General features: G+C 46.0%; 1 protein-coding gene across 1 annotated transcript in view; it reads left to right on the plus strand.

The window, feature by feature from the left end:
* Positions 1–12,355, plus strand: part of DNAH2 (dynein axonemal heavy chain 2) — a 218,871-nt gene that overhangs the window by 138,195 nt on the left and 68,321 nt on the right. The window contains exons 58-62 of the mRNA XM_030186429.1: positions 958–1,090; positions 5,920–6,059; positions 7,735–7,945; positions 8,058–8,174; positions 10,138–10,279. Of these exons, the coding sequence (XP_030042289.1) occupies positions 958–1,090; positions 5,920–6,059; positions 7,735–7,945; positions 8,058–8,174; positions 10,138–10,279 (743 nt within the window). The remainder of the gene's footprint in view (positions 1–957; positions 1,091–5,919; positions 6,060–7,734; positions 7,946–8,057; positions 8,175–10,137; positions 10,280–12,355) is intronic.

Consider the following 12,355-nt stretch of genomic DNA (forward strand, 5'->3'; position numbering starts at 1 on the left):
AAGGTGTTTTGTCGTATAACAGAGAAAAAAGCCCTCAGAAGCCACTGGTAAATTACCTGTGGTTTAGTGCATAGTTATAGATGATTGATTTAAATAACTTATGCAGTGTTTCTATCACTGGGCAAAAAAACTCTGTTATTTTATTTGTGGCTAAATTAAAAAGCCTCAATTTAATATTAACTGGCAGCACACAAAATCAGGAACGGAATGCTGACCGTAAGTGGTTGCTGAAGTTGATGATGAAGGTTCAATCTCTTTTCAGAAAATGGCGCCATTTTCTGAAAAGAGATTGAACCTTCATCATCAACTTCAGCAACCACTTACGGTCAGCATTCCGTTCCTGATGAAGCCGTGGTCTTAGGTGAAACGGCGATCTCCGTAGAACGGATTATGACAAGTGTTTGAAACCAGCTTAAAGCTAAGTTTTTTGTTTTTTCGGTTTGCTGATATAATTCAGGTTTTCTCAACTGAGCCTGATGTATTGAATGCAGTCAGTCAACATAATTTTGTGTGCTGCCAGTTAATATTAAATTGAGGCTTTTTAATTTAGCCACAAATAAAATAACAGAGTTTTTTTGCCCAGTGATAGAAACACTGCATAAGTTATTTAAATCAATCATCTATAACTATGCACTAAACCACAGGTAATTTACCAGTGGCTTCTGAGGGCTTTTTTCTCTGTTATACGACAAAACACCTTAAAAAATTGGACTGGAGCGTTTGATTTGTACTGTGGTATTTTTTTGCTCCAGTAAACTGCACTTTGTTCTAGTTACTATTTGATATAGTTGTTTCCTTCCACCCCTGTTTTGTGTCTTTGGATTTTTCTGTGGAAACTGCGTGGCCCCTCTTTTTGTTTTGTTTGTTGAAAAATAGGGTGACTCAGCATCATGCATTTGAAAAGACAAACCCAAGTTTTTTTGTTTAATGAGGACTTATTGGATTTTGTATCCACAGGAATCGGTTGCGTCAGTACCCAGCACTGGTGAACTGCTCTACTATTGACTGGTTTTCAGAGTGGCCGCAGGAAGCCCTGCTGGAGGTGGCTGAGAAATACCTAGAAGGAGTTGATTTGGGGACTGTGGAGAAGGTAAAAGATGTACAAAAGTAGCCTCAACCCCAGGTGTTACATCCACAGTGGTAATATGCGTCTTGCTAGTGCTTCCAAACATACACTACATGTACAGAGACATGTAAGAGACCATCTCTGATATGCTAGATGTGCAGTGGTACAGTTAGCACTGATTGAAGATTTACCACCTACTTGGACCAGATCTACTGTAGTTCCCCTTTTCTAAAAACTTGATTCTGTTTAAAAAACACCATTGGACCTTTCGTAGGTGGGGGAGACTGGGGCTTTCACGTCTGCAATATGTGCTGCAACCAAAGGGATCTTTGTTACCACTGCAGGCTTTAGGGGGAGAGCACTTTTGTACAAATGGCAAATGTATTTGCTTATCATCAGTTGCATCACTATCAGGCTTATTTTCAAAAGAGAAGGATTCCCATCTTTCAACACAAATCAGGAGATGGGCATCCTTCTCCCAGGGTCGCCCAAATTGGCATAATTGATAGCCGATTTTGGGCGTCCCCAACTGCTTTCTGTCGCGGGGACAACCAAAGTTCCTGGGGGCGTGTCGGAGGTGTAGCGAAGGCGGGACTTGGGCGTGCCTAACATATGGGCATCCTCGACCGATAATGGAAAAAAGAAGGGCGTCCCTGATGATCACTTGGGCGACTTGGTCCATTTTTTCTTACTACCAAGTCTCAAAAAGGTGCCCAAACTGACCAGATGACCACCGGAGGGAATCGAGGATGACCTCCCCTTACTCCCCCAGTGGTCACCAACCCCCTCCCACCCTAAAAAAAAAAACTTTTTAACTATTTTTTGCCAGCGTCTATGCCAGCCTCAAATGTCATACTGAGCTCCATGACAGCAGTATGCAGGTCCCTGGAGCAGTTTTAGTGGGTGCAGTGCACTTCAGTCAGGCGGACCCAGGCCCATCCCCCCTCCCCACCTGTTACATTTGTGGTGGTAAATGTGAGCCCTTCAAAACCCACCGTACCCACATGTAGGTGCCCCCCTTCACCTGTAAGGGCTATGGTAGTGGTGTACAATTGTGGGGAGTGGGTGTTGGGGGGCTCAGCACACACGGTAAGGGAGCTATGCACCTGGGAGCAATTTGTGAAGTCCACTGCAGTGCCCCCTAGGGTGCCCAGTTGGTGTCCTGGCATGTGAGGGGGACCAGTGCAGTACGAATGCTGGCTCCTCCCACAACCAAATGGCTTGCATTTGGTCGTTTCTGAGATGGGTGTCCTCGGTTTCCATGTCTAAGGACGACCATCTTTAAGGTCGACCTAAATTTCATGATTTGGGCGTCCCCAACCATATTATCGAAACGAAAGATGGACGCTCATTTTGTTTCGATAATACGGGTTTCCCCACCTTTTCGCCAGGACGTCCTGCTAAGACATCCTTAGGAAAACTCGGGCTCCCCTTTCGATTATGCCCCTCATGGTAACCCAGTACTTCTCAACCCTCTCCTGGAGGCACATCTAGCCAGTCAGGTTTTCAAGATTATCATAATGAATTTGAATCAAAGAGAGTTGCATATAATTGGTCTCCAGGAAACAGAGGTGGCCAAAAAGCAGAGGTGTAACACAGGTCCAAAAGGAATCTTTTATTAATTGACCAAAGATACCAAAATTTCTTTTACAGAGTACTTATTTTGAGTCAAAGTCTGAGCTTTTCAGAGGAAGGGTCCATTGATTTCCCTTCAGATCCCACCCCACCTCAAGAGACGATGTAAATCTCCCTCAGATGAGCTCTGATTCAACGATTTTGTCAGAGCAGTTGCTAAGCCTGTCCCATTTCCTTTGGAGACTGAGGATGAGCTCAGAGCAGAAACTCTGGACATCTTTCAGTTTGATTACCCCCACCCCCACCCCAAGCAGTGGCATAGCCAGACAACCAGTTTTGGGTGGGCCTGAGCCTACCCCCACCTCAAAATATAAATACTTTAGCTAATGAGGATGCCCAAGCTCTGTCAGCAGAAGACTTTCTCTGAAGTTGGCCAGAACTCCCTTTTACTAAGCTTGGCAGGCAGCAGCAATGACCCTAAGCCACTGATGCTGGCACCCCACACATGCTTAGTTGTCAATGGCTCAAGGATGCTGTTGCCAACTGCAGAGCTTGATAGAAGGGAGTTCTGGCCACCTTTGGAGGAGGTCCTTAGCTGGGAATGCTTGTGGATCTTCACCAGCTATACAGCAAGGGTCAGGACTGGTGTTAGACCTGCTTGGGACCAGGACAGAAAATAAAGGAGGCTCCCCTCCCCGATTCCCTCTCCTCTCTGCCTCCCCTCCAATTTCCTACCTGCCATTACTATCACACCAACAGACCCTCACCAAATACAGAACAAGGGATCACAAATCAGAAATAAAAATATTTAGACAAAAATTGAAAGGGAACCCCAAGAAGTTAAACATAACATTACTGCAACACTGGAGACATAAAACAGAGATGCATTTCCTTTTCTACAGAACACAATACAAAGACATTTGCTATGCACATTTCCAAAAGCTAACATATTCCATTTAAAACATTCAAAATAAAATGCTTTGTTTCTACATTTGTTGTCTGGATATTTTATTTTTCCATCTTGCTTGTTCTAGTTTCTCTTTTCTGCTTTCCTCTCTGTCATCTGCTAATTCTTCTTCAAGTGGCTGCAGTCCATTTGTCTTTTCTCCTCTCTCCTGTCTGTTCCCTCACTATTCCTGCCTCTGACATATCAATCATTTCTTTTTAGCTCTTTTCTGCCTTTCTCTCACCCTTCTTCTCCTCCTTTTTACTTTTCAACTACATATCAAATTTCCATCTTCTTCTTTCACCCACTAGCTCTCCCATTCCCCATCTTACTCCTCCCCAGCCTTACTTTCTCTTTCATCTTTAATCTACTCCCCATTACCATATTTCTACCCTCTGTAATCACTATCTCTCAATCATTTCCTTGCCACCCCCTCCTCTCCCTCTTGGTCTCTCCCACAGGGTTCCACCATTCCGATTGTCTTCCTCCCTCCACCCTTCTAACCAGCATCTGATCCCTCTTCTTCTCCTCCCCACCCCACCCCACCCTGGTAGCCTGACATTTTCCTGTCCCTTCTCTCTTCCTTCCTGCCCTCTCCCCCATGGGCCAGAATTTTCCCTCTTTCTCCCCTCACCACCTACTGTGTACCTCTCCCTCCCTCTCATCCACCCCCATGTCCATTTCCCCCTCTCACTCCACCATCTCTTTCTCCCTCTCCCTTGTGTTCTGGGTCCAACATCTCTCTCCCCTTCCCATGCAACATCTCTCCCTTCCTCCCCTCTGCCATCATGTCCCAACATTTCTCCCTTGCATCCACCCCTATGCCCAACATTTCTCCCTTGCCTCCACCCCTGTGCCCAACATTTCTCCCTTCCCTCCACCCCTATGCCCAACATTTCTCCCACCTATCTCCTCATCACCTATCCTCTCTCTATGCAGCATGTCTCCCTCCCCTCCACCTCATATGCAGCCAAGACTTCTCCCTTCCTCACCCCTCCATCCCTTTGCTGCATCTCTCCCTTCTCCCCCGTGCAGCATCTGTCCCCGTCTTCCCTCCCCCGTGCAACATCTTTTCCCCCTCATCCCTCCCTCTATGCAGCATCTTTCCCCCCATCTTCCCTCACTCCCGTGTAGGATCTTTCGTCCCCTTCCCTTCTCTTCTCTTCTGGTTGCCAGCAACGCCAGCGATTTCCACACACTGCCTGCCACTCAACAACCTCCTTGCAGCCGCTAAGCCAGAAGCCTCTCCTCTGCTGCACCTTAACTGGACAGAAACCGGAAGTTGTGGCAGAGGAGAGGCTTCCAGGTTAGCACTTAGCAGCTGCAAGGAGATTGTTGAGCAGCAGGCAGCGTGTGAGAATCGCTGCCAGCCTGCGACCATCACCAGTGGAAAGCTACTTGCAGGAACACTGCTGCTGGGCGGGCCTGTCCTCAAATTAGGTGGGCCCCGGGCCCACCCGTGGCTACGCCCCTGACCCCAAGATTGTTGTGACAGTGCCCAGTCACAGAATCCTGTTTTATTCCAAATATTTCCTGGTCACAAAGAAAATAAGTTAGGGGGAGGGTGCAATTTCATCCCATCCTAGACCTAAGGGCCCTAAACAAGTATCTGGCCAAACAAAAGATCAGAATGGTCTTCTTGAGCACCCTCAAGATACAAGAAGGAGATTGGTTGTGTTCTCTGGACTTAAAAGATACATATAGCCACTTTCAGTTGACACCCATGGCATGCCTCAATTTGAGGCAGGCTCAATGGACCCTATCAACCCAGTGGATACAGGCTGCAGGGAATCTTCAGGACATCATCTCAGTCACTGCTCTGCTCATGGTCTCGCTGTTCTGGTAGATGTTCCCTTTCAAATTCCTCCAATTCAAAAGATACTAATAACAGATGCATCCAGCCTGGGATGGGGAGTTCATGTAGATAGACTCCGCACTCGGGGTCTCTCAAATGATGCAAGTACAGGGCTGCAGCACTCCTTATAATGGTGACAATGTCACTGACATGAAACATAATCCACTCATCTGGACTTGTCTAGCAGGGTGATAAGTTAAAGTGTGTATTTATTGCTTTGTTTATAACGAAGAAAGAAATACCATTCAGGTAGGAGATCAAATTCCCAACCATGAAACGATGGAAACAACTCTTGGTGCCTTACATATTCAGTAATAGGCTGGTCTTGGTCTGTGAAATATCTGTCTCCAGATACTCTTTGAGATACGTTTATGGATAATATTTCAAAAGACCTGATCATTATCAGTACTTGAATTTTGCAATCAGGGATGGACTCAACCCCTCTTTTCTTACTTTTGTCCCCTCTTCCCTTGCCAGATGCACCAGGACGTGGCATGGATCTTTGTGATAATGCACCGTTCTGCAGCAGACTACTCTAGCAGGATGAAACTGGAGCTCCGTCGGCACAACTACGTCACACCTACAAACTATCTGGAGCTGGTGTCCGGCTACAAGAAGTAAGGACCCAAGGACAGATGAGTGGTGGACCAGTATGTTTAAGACAGCATAATGCATATGTCATGGATATAGGTCAGGAGGTGTTTTATTTTTAATGTACACTTATACAGTGTGCCTCATAGTTTGAAATATATGAAACAAGGAATCAGATTATATAAAAAAGACAGTCTTTAATAACGTAAAATGCTCCCAGGGTAAAATCATCTTGTGACCGACATTGCCGTGTTTCTCAGGGGACAGAATAAACTAGCTGGTGTATTTATTTATTTATTTATTGCATTTGTATAAAAAGGTAAAAAAAAAAATTGGGAGGGGGCAAAAACAACCAAGTGCACGTCAGGAGCGTCCTTTATGAACGTCCTTTATGGACGACCTTGCCCCCCCCCCACCCGAGGTCGCAGCTGCTCCCCCCTCCCCCCTGCATTGAAATCAGAACTTTACTCCTTCCTTCTTTCCTTGAAATGACAGCTTCCCCGCCATCCTCCACCCCCCCGTGGCCCCGCCCCTGCCACCCCTCCTGAGGTCGTCGCCGCCGCCGCTCCCCCCTCCACCCACCCCCCTCCTTCTGCTACCGGGCCCTCACAGCGCCTCTCACCTCCGTGTGAAGGCACTGCACCAGCAACAACAGCTGATCGCCTCTCCGGACTTCCCTCCTTTCCTCCCTGGCCCGCCCTCGTCTGACGTAAGTTACTTACGTCCGGAGAGGCGATCAGCTGTTGTTGCCGGTGCAGCACCTTCACATGGAGGTGAAAGAAGCTGTGAGGGCCCGGTGGCAGACGGAGGGGGGCAGGTGGAAGGGGGGAGTGGCAGCGGTGACGACCTCAGGGGGGGCGGCGGGGGCGGAGGATGGCGGGGAAACTGTCATTTCAAGGAAGGAAGGAGTAAAGTTCTGATTTCAATGCAAGGGGGAGGGGAGAGCGGGGAGCAGCGGCAGCGACCTCGGGCTGGGGGGGCAAGGCTGTCCATAAAGGCCGTGCTTTTTGGGGGGGGGGTTTACATCCTTGGCATGTGCAGAGCAGTCAGCATAACGCTTGGCTGCTCTGCGCATGCTCTACCGGCCGATTACCCAACGGTTTTATGAAGGATTAGAGAATGCAAGTGAGTTGCAACGAGCAGCTCATTTGCATTCCCTTTCCTTGATGCATAGCCGTTCTCTACCAATTCGCTATGGAATTCGGTACGGAACAGCTCTAACGACGACTTTAGTGCATCCTCCCCTAAGTGAAGTGTTCTGTATATACCAGCTGGTTTATTCTGCCCCTGACGCAGCCATTATTACTGGCGAAACATGGCCATGTCGTTCACAGTTGATTGTTAACCTAGGAGCATTTTACTTGATTAAAGACTGCCTTTTTATATGATCTGCCTCCTTGTTTCATATCTTCAACGCTGGATTTGGCGGACTCCCTGCCTTGTTATTTTCTTCCTCATGGTTTGAAGACAGAGAAGGAAGCAGATGTTGTATTCTTAATAAAAAGTTATATGTTGTGACCTGTATATGGGAGATGGTGAGGGAAGTGGGCGTTTTAACTTTACTATAAAATAATACAACATAATTCATGTATTGGAAATAGAAAGAGAAAAAAAAAGTGTTTTATCCTTAATATAAGATAAATGCTTTAATTCATAATTGAGACCACTGACTCATGCCTGTTTCTGGTCTCTCTCCCGAAGGCTGTTAGCTGAGAAGCGGCAGGAGCTGTGGGAGCAAGTGAACAAGTTACGCAATGGTCTGTTTAAGATTGATGAGACTCGCCAGAAGGTGGAAATAATGTCTCTACAACTGGAAGAGGCCAAGCAAAAGGTGGCGGCCTTCCAGAAGCAGTGTGAGGAATATCTAGTGATAATTGTGCAGCAGAAACGTGAGGCGGATGAGCAGCAGAAGGTGTGCTTGGCTGGACCTAGTGGACTTTTCACCTTAGCCGCACAGATAACCCTGTGTAAAGTTATAAAATAGATATTTTAATTCTTTCTCTCTCCATCCTACTCCTTTTCAGACAGTGTCAGCTCATAGTGAGAAAATTGCGTCAGAAGAGATTAAATGCAAGGAACTGGCTGACAATGCACAAAAAGATCTGGAAGAGGCACTGCCGGCCCTGGAGGAGGCAATGAAGGTGAAGAAATAAGTCCCCGGTTGGCACTTATTGGAGGGAAGCTGGTGTCTTCTGCATCCAGCCTCTGTGACATGAGAATCTGTTGGTGTTGAGCAGGGGCGTAGCCAGACTTCGGCGGGAGGGGGGTCCAGAGCCCAAGGTGAGGGGGCACATTTTAGCCCCCCCCCCCCGGCGCCGCCAACCCCCCTCCCCCTGCCATTTTGATCCCCGCTGCCACCACCACCATCAACTTTGACCTCCCCCCCGGCGCCAACCCTTTCAACCCCCCCTTCCCGCCATCGGGTACCTTTGCTGGCGGGGCCCCCAACCCCCAACAGCCGAATTCCTCTTCTTCCAGGGCAGCCACGTTGCTGGGCTGATCTGCAAGGCTTTGTTCTGTTTCTGTGAGTATGACATCCTGCACGTTGTACGTATAGAATATCTGTCACAGTAAAATCCAAATAAATAATAGAAATAGAAACTGAAATGCAAGATATCAAAGATAAACACGTCTCAAAGCTAACATATTACGATTAATAAATTTAGAAAAAATCTTTTTTCTGCCTTTGTTATCTGAGCGCTGATTTCATCCCAGTGTCTCTTTTCTGCTTTTCTCTGTTTTTTTCCCTTCTCTAGGATCTCTTGTTCTTTTGACATTTCAACTCTCCCTATGTCCATCTTTCTTCTGCATCTCTATCCATCCTGTCCAGTGTCTTACTGTCTCCCCTCTGTGTCCCTGTCCCTCCCTTTTGTCCAGCAATGTTGCTATGTCCCTATCCCTATGTTCCTTCCATTCCAGCATCTCATCTCTTCTCTGTCCCCGTTTCTCCCCATGTCCAGCTTCTCCCCTATCTCTTCCCTTGCTCCTGCACTCCCCACCCCTGACCCCCCTGGCATCTTTCTCCCTCTCCTCCATTGATCCATATGCCCCTCTCTCTCTTCTCTCTGCTTTCCACTACACCCCCAGTCCAGCCATCTCTACTCTTCTTTTCCCCCTCCCCTTTGCTCCAGGTCTGTCTCTCTTTTCCCTCTGTTTCCTCCTCCCCCAGTTCCACGATTTCTTCCCCTCCTTTGCGCCAGGTGTCTCTGTCTCTCTTTTTCCCTCCCCCAGGTCCATCATCTTTCCTCTTACCCACCCCCCCTCACAGATCCATTGTCTCTCCAGCCCCTCCTCCCCTTCAGCATGTTCAGCACCCCTCTAATACTGCCACCCCTGCTGGTCCTCCAGATGCATGGCAGTCATCGACAAAGGCAACTCTGAACACAGGCTGCCTGCTAGCTGGCCCTGCCAAGGCCTTTCTTGCACTGTATCCTGCCCACAGGAAATTGCATCAGAGAGGTGGGATGTGACACGGGGAAGGCCCTGGTGGGACTGGCTCACAGGCATCCTATATTCAGAGCTGCCTCTGCTGACAACCGCCACACATCTAGAGGTCGGGGGGGGGGGGGTGGCTGGAGAGGTGCTGGAACAGAGGAAGGGAAGGATGATGAGCTTCCAGGGGAGGAGAAGGGTTCAGCTGCCGGCGGCCCCTGCTATTGGGTGGCCCTGAGTATTATGCTGCACTCGCTCAATGGTAGCTACACCCCTGGTTACAGTCTGCCTTTGATGCAGCCCAGTATCAGGCGCAACGTGGCCTCTGTGTGTTTTTGACAATAAAAGTATATTTCTGAGACCAGTTGTTCGCGACCTACATCTTTTGTACTGCTGTTCAAATTGTAGATCACATCAGCCTCTCCTGTTCCTTTTACAAACAGATCCCCTATAGGTTTTGAAAGTTACAAATTGATCTACCTTCAGAACAGAAAAACTCTGAAAATGTATTTGTGCTTTAATTTGAACTTTCTCATGGAAAATCAGATTCTGTTACGTATGCCCTCAAGTGTGGATCATTTTGTAGTCTTTGATCATATCTTCATCCTGATCTCAAAACTTCTCATATCTTGGACAGGGGATTCAATATCTTGGTTTCTTTTCCTCCTGCAGGCACTGGAATCCCTAAACAAGAAAGACATGACAGAGATTAAATCTTATGGCCGCCCACCGGTCCTGGTGGAGACAGTAATGCAAGCTGTTATGATCCTGAGAGGGAATGAGCCTACATGGGCAGAAGCCAAGAGACAACTGGGTGAGGGGACAGAGAGTGAAAAGGGTTGAATTCAGCTAGATTGCCCTCCTGGCACATTGAGTTGAGTTGTTTTCCTTGCATCTGTGGGACTTGTAGTTACTGATTTTTAACAAGAAAGAGAATTGCAAACCCTTCAATGCAGTGGAAAAGTACTATTTTCTCCCAGGAGAAGCAGGATATGCAGTCTTCATAAGTGGGTAAAGTCAGTCAACAGAGTCTGGGCCTTAGTAATACAAGCTATAAGAGTTTTCTCGAACGGTGCACTGTGCATGTGTGGGATTTCCTGCATTAACAGAATACATGCTTGAATTGGTTGATTTACCACCCAGAAACAGAACCAGTTCCTCACGATCATATCTGAACTTACACTACCCAGACTGTAATGGCTTAAAATATAAATCAATTTACGCCTCAAACTTCACTTACATTGGTACTCAAATTACCCAAATTAACAAAAACTACCCAGAACTACCTAAACTTTAGGAAATCATTGAAAACAGTATTGTTCAAGAAGGCTTCTTCCTCAGGTTCAACATAATCAGAATTATCCCTTACTATTAGAAGATCCAATGGACTCTAATTACACCTTATTATCTTATTTACTACTGATTAATTGTTAATTATATCTTCAATACCTATCGCTGTTAACTGTTATTCTATCCTGCTCTCAATTTGCAAAAATTGTACTTCTTGCATTGTAACTATACTACAGTATCTTTGTAAGCCACTTTGAGCCCGCAATCAGTGGGAAAAGGTGGGATACAAATGTGATAAATAAATAAAAACATTATCACGCAGTGTCAGATTTTCCATAGAGCCTATCAGAAATGAGATTTTTCATCTCCACAAAATTCCTCACATTATAAATGTTTTGAAAAGGCTTTTTTTTTCTAGTGACTGTTCTTCTTTGCTGAGACATCCTTTAGTTAGGATTTTCAGTCATTTAAAAACTTTCCTTGATTTTTGGCGTGGGCATAACCTGCATCCACTATTGATGCATCGAGTGGCATCAGTTTATCTTTTTACCATGAAGCCATTTGGTTTTGTATTTGCAAATTTTCTACTGATATCTCCGAAACAGAAAATGTGTGGGTGGTATGGCAAGACAGTTTTGGTCACCAACACCCATGAATTCTGCTTAGTGTCTCTCGAGTCTGAACATGGTGTCTCAAGCTGTGCCATATAGATCCTTGGTCTTCACTTCTAGTCCTTGAGTTCCACCAACAGGTTAGGTTTTCATAATATCTTTAATGAAAGTGTATTCACTGTAATATTATACCAAATTTTTATTAATATCTCTAATATTCAACTTTATAGTCTTTATTACTATTACTTCTTCAACCTTACTTTCAAGCATACCCACACTCACTCACAAGCTATATGTATAGACCGTACAGTGTCTTAACCCTCTTTTTAACTCTCAGTGCACTTCAATATTTATTCCTGGAGTTGTTTAATTCCAATCTGTAGAGTCGCTATTGATGCTGTCCCACAGGTACTTATGTCTTTCAAGAGGCTCTCTCTTCTTATCGCCTCGATCTTGTTTTTCACTGTACCACCTTATTCAAAGCTTGTGCTGAAACACAATCATTTATACTTCCAAATTTCTATAGTTTATTCCATGTGGTTCTTGCAATCTCTCTTCCCCAAAAAATTCAATCCTTTTGAGTTGCCTGTTATATCTCAACATTCGCCTCCCTTCGGAGGTACGGGTAGTATCCTCTGTCACACCCTACACAATTGTGTTTCGCGATTTTGCGTCGTCAGGGGTAGTGACTTGTACATCATGTTTAAAACCTCTTTATCCTACAGGCTCTGACGACGCAAAATCACGAATCACAATTGTGTAGGGTGTGACAGAGGATACTAGCCATACCTCCGAAGGGAGGCGAATGTTGAGATATAACAGGCACCTCAAGAGGATTGAATTTTTTGGGGAAGAGAGATTGCAAGAACTGCATGAAATAACTATATACCGTTAATCGATCAGTTTGAGAGTCTTAATATATTTCCTGCTGCTTCTGCAAGTGGCGACAATGTGTATCCTGTTGGACAGTGTCACAGCAATGATGTATA

This window comes from Microcaecilia unicolor, chromosome 14 (genome assembly GCF_901765095.1).
Source record: "Microcaecilia unicolor chromosome 14, aMicUni1.1, whole genome shotgun sequence".
Classification (NCBI taxonomy): Eukaryota; Metazoa; Chordata; class Amphibia; order Gymnophiona; family Siphonopidae; genus Microcaecilia; species Microcaecilia unicolor.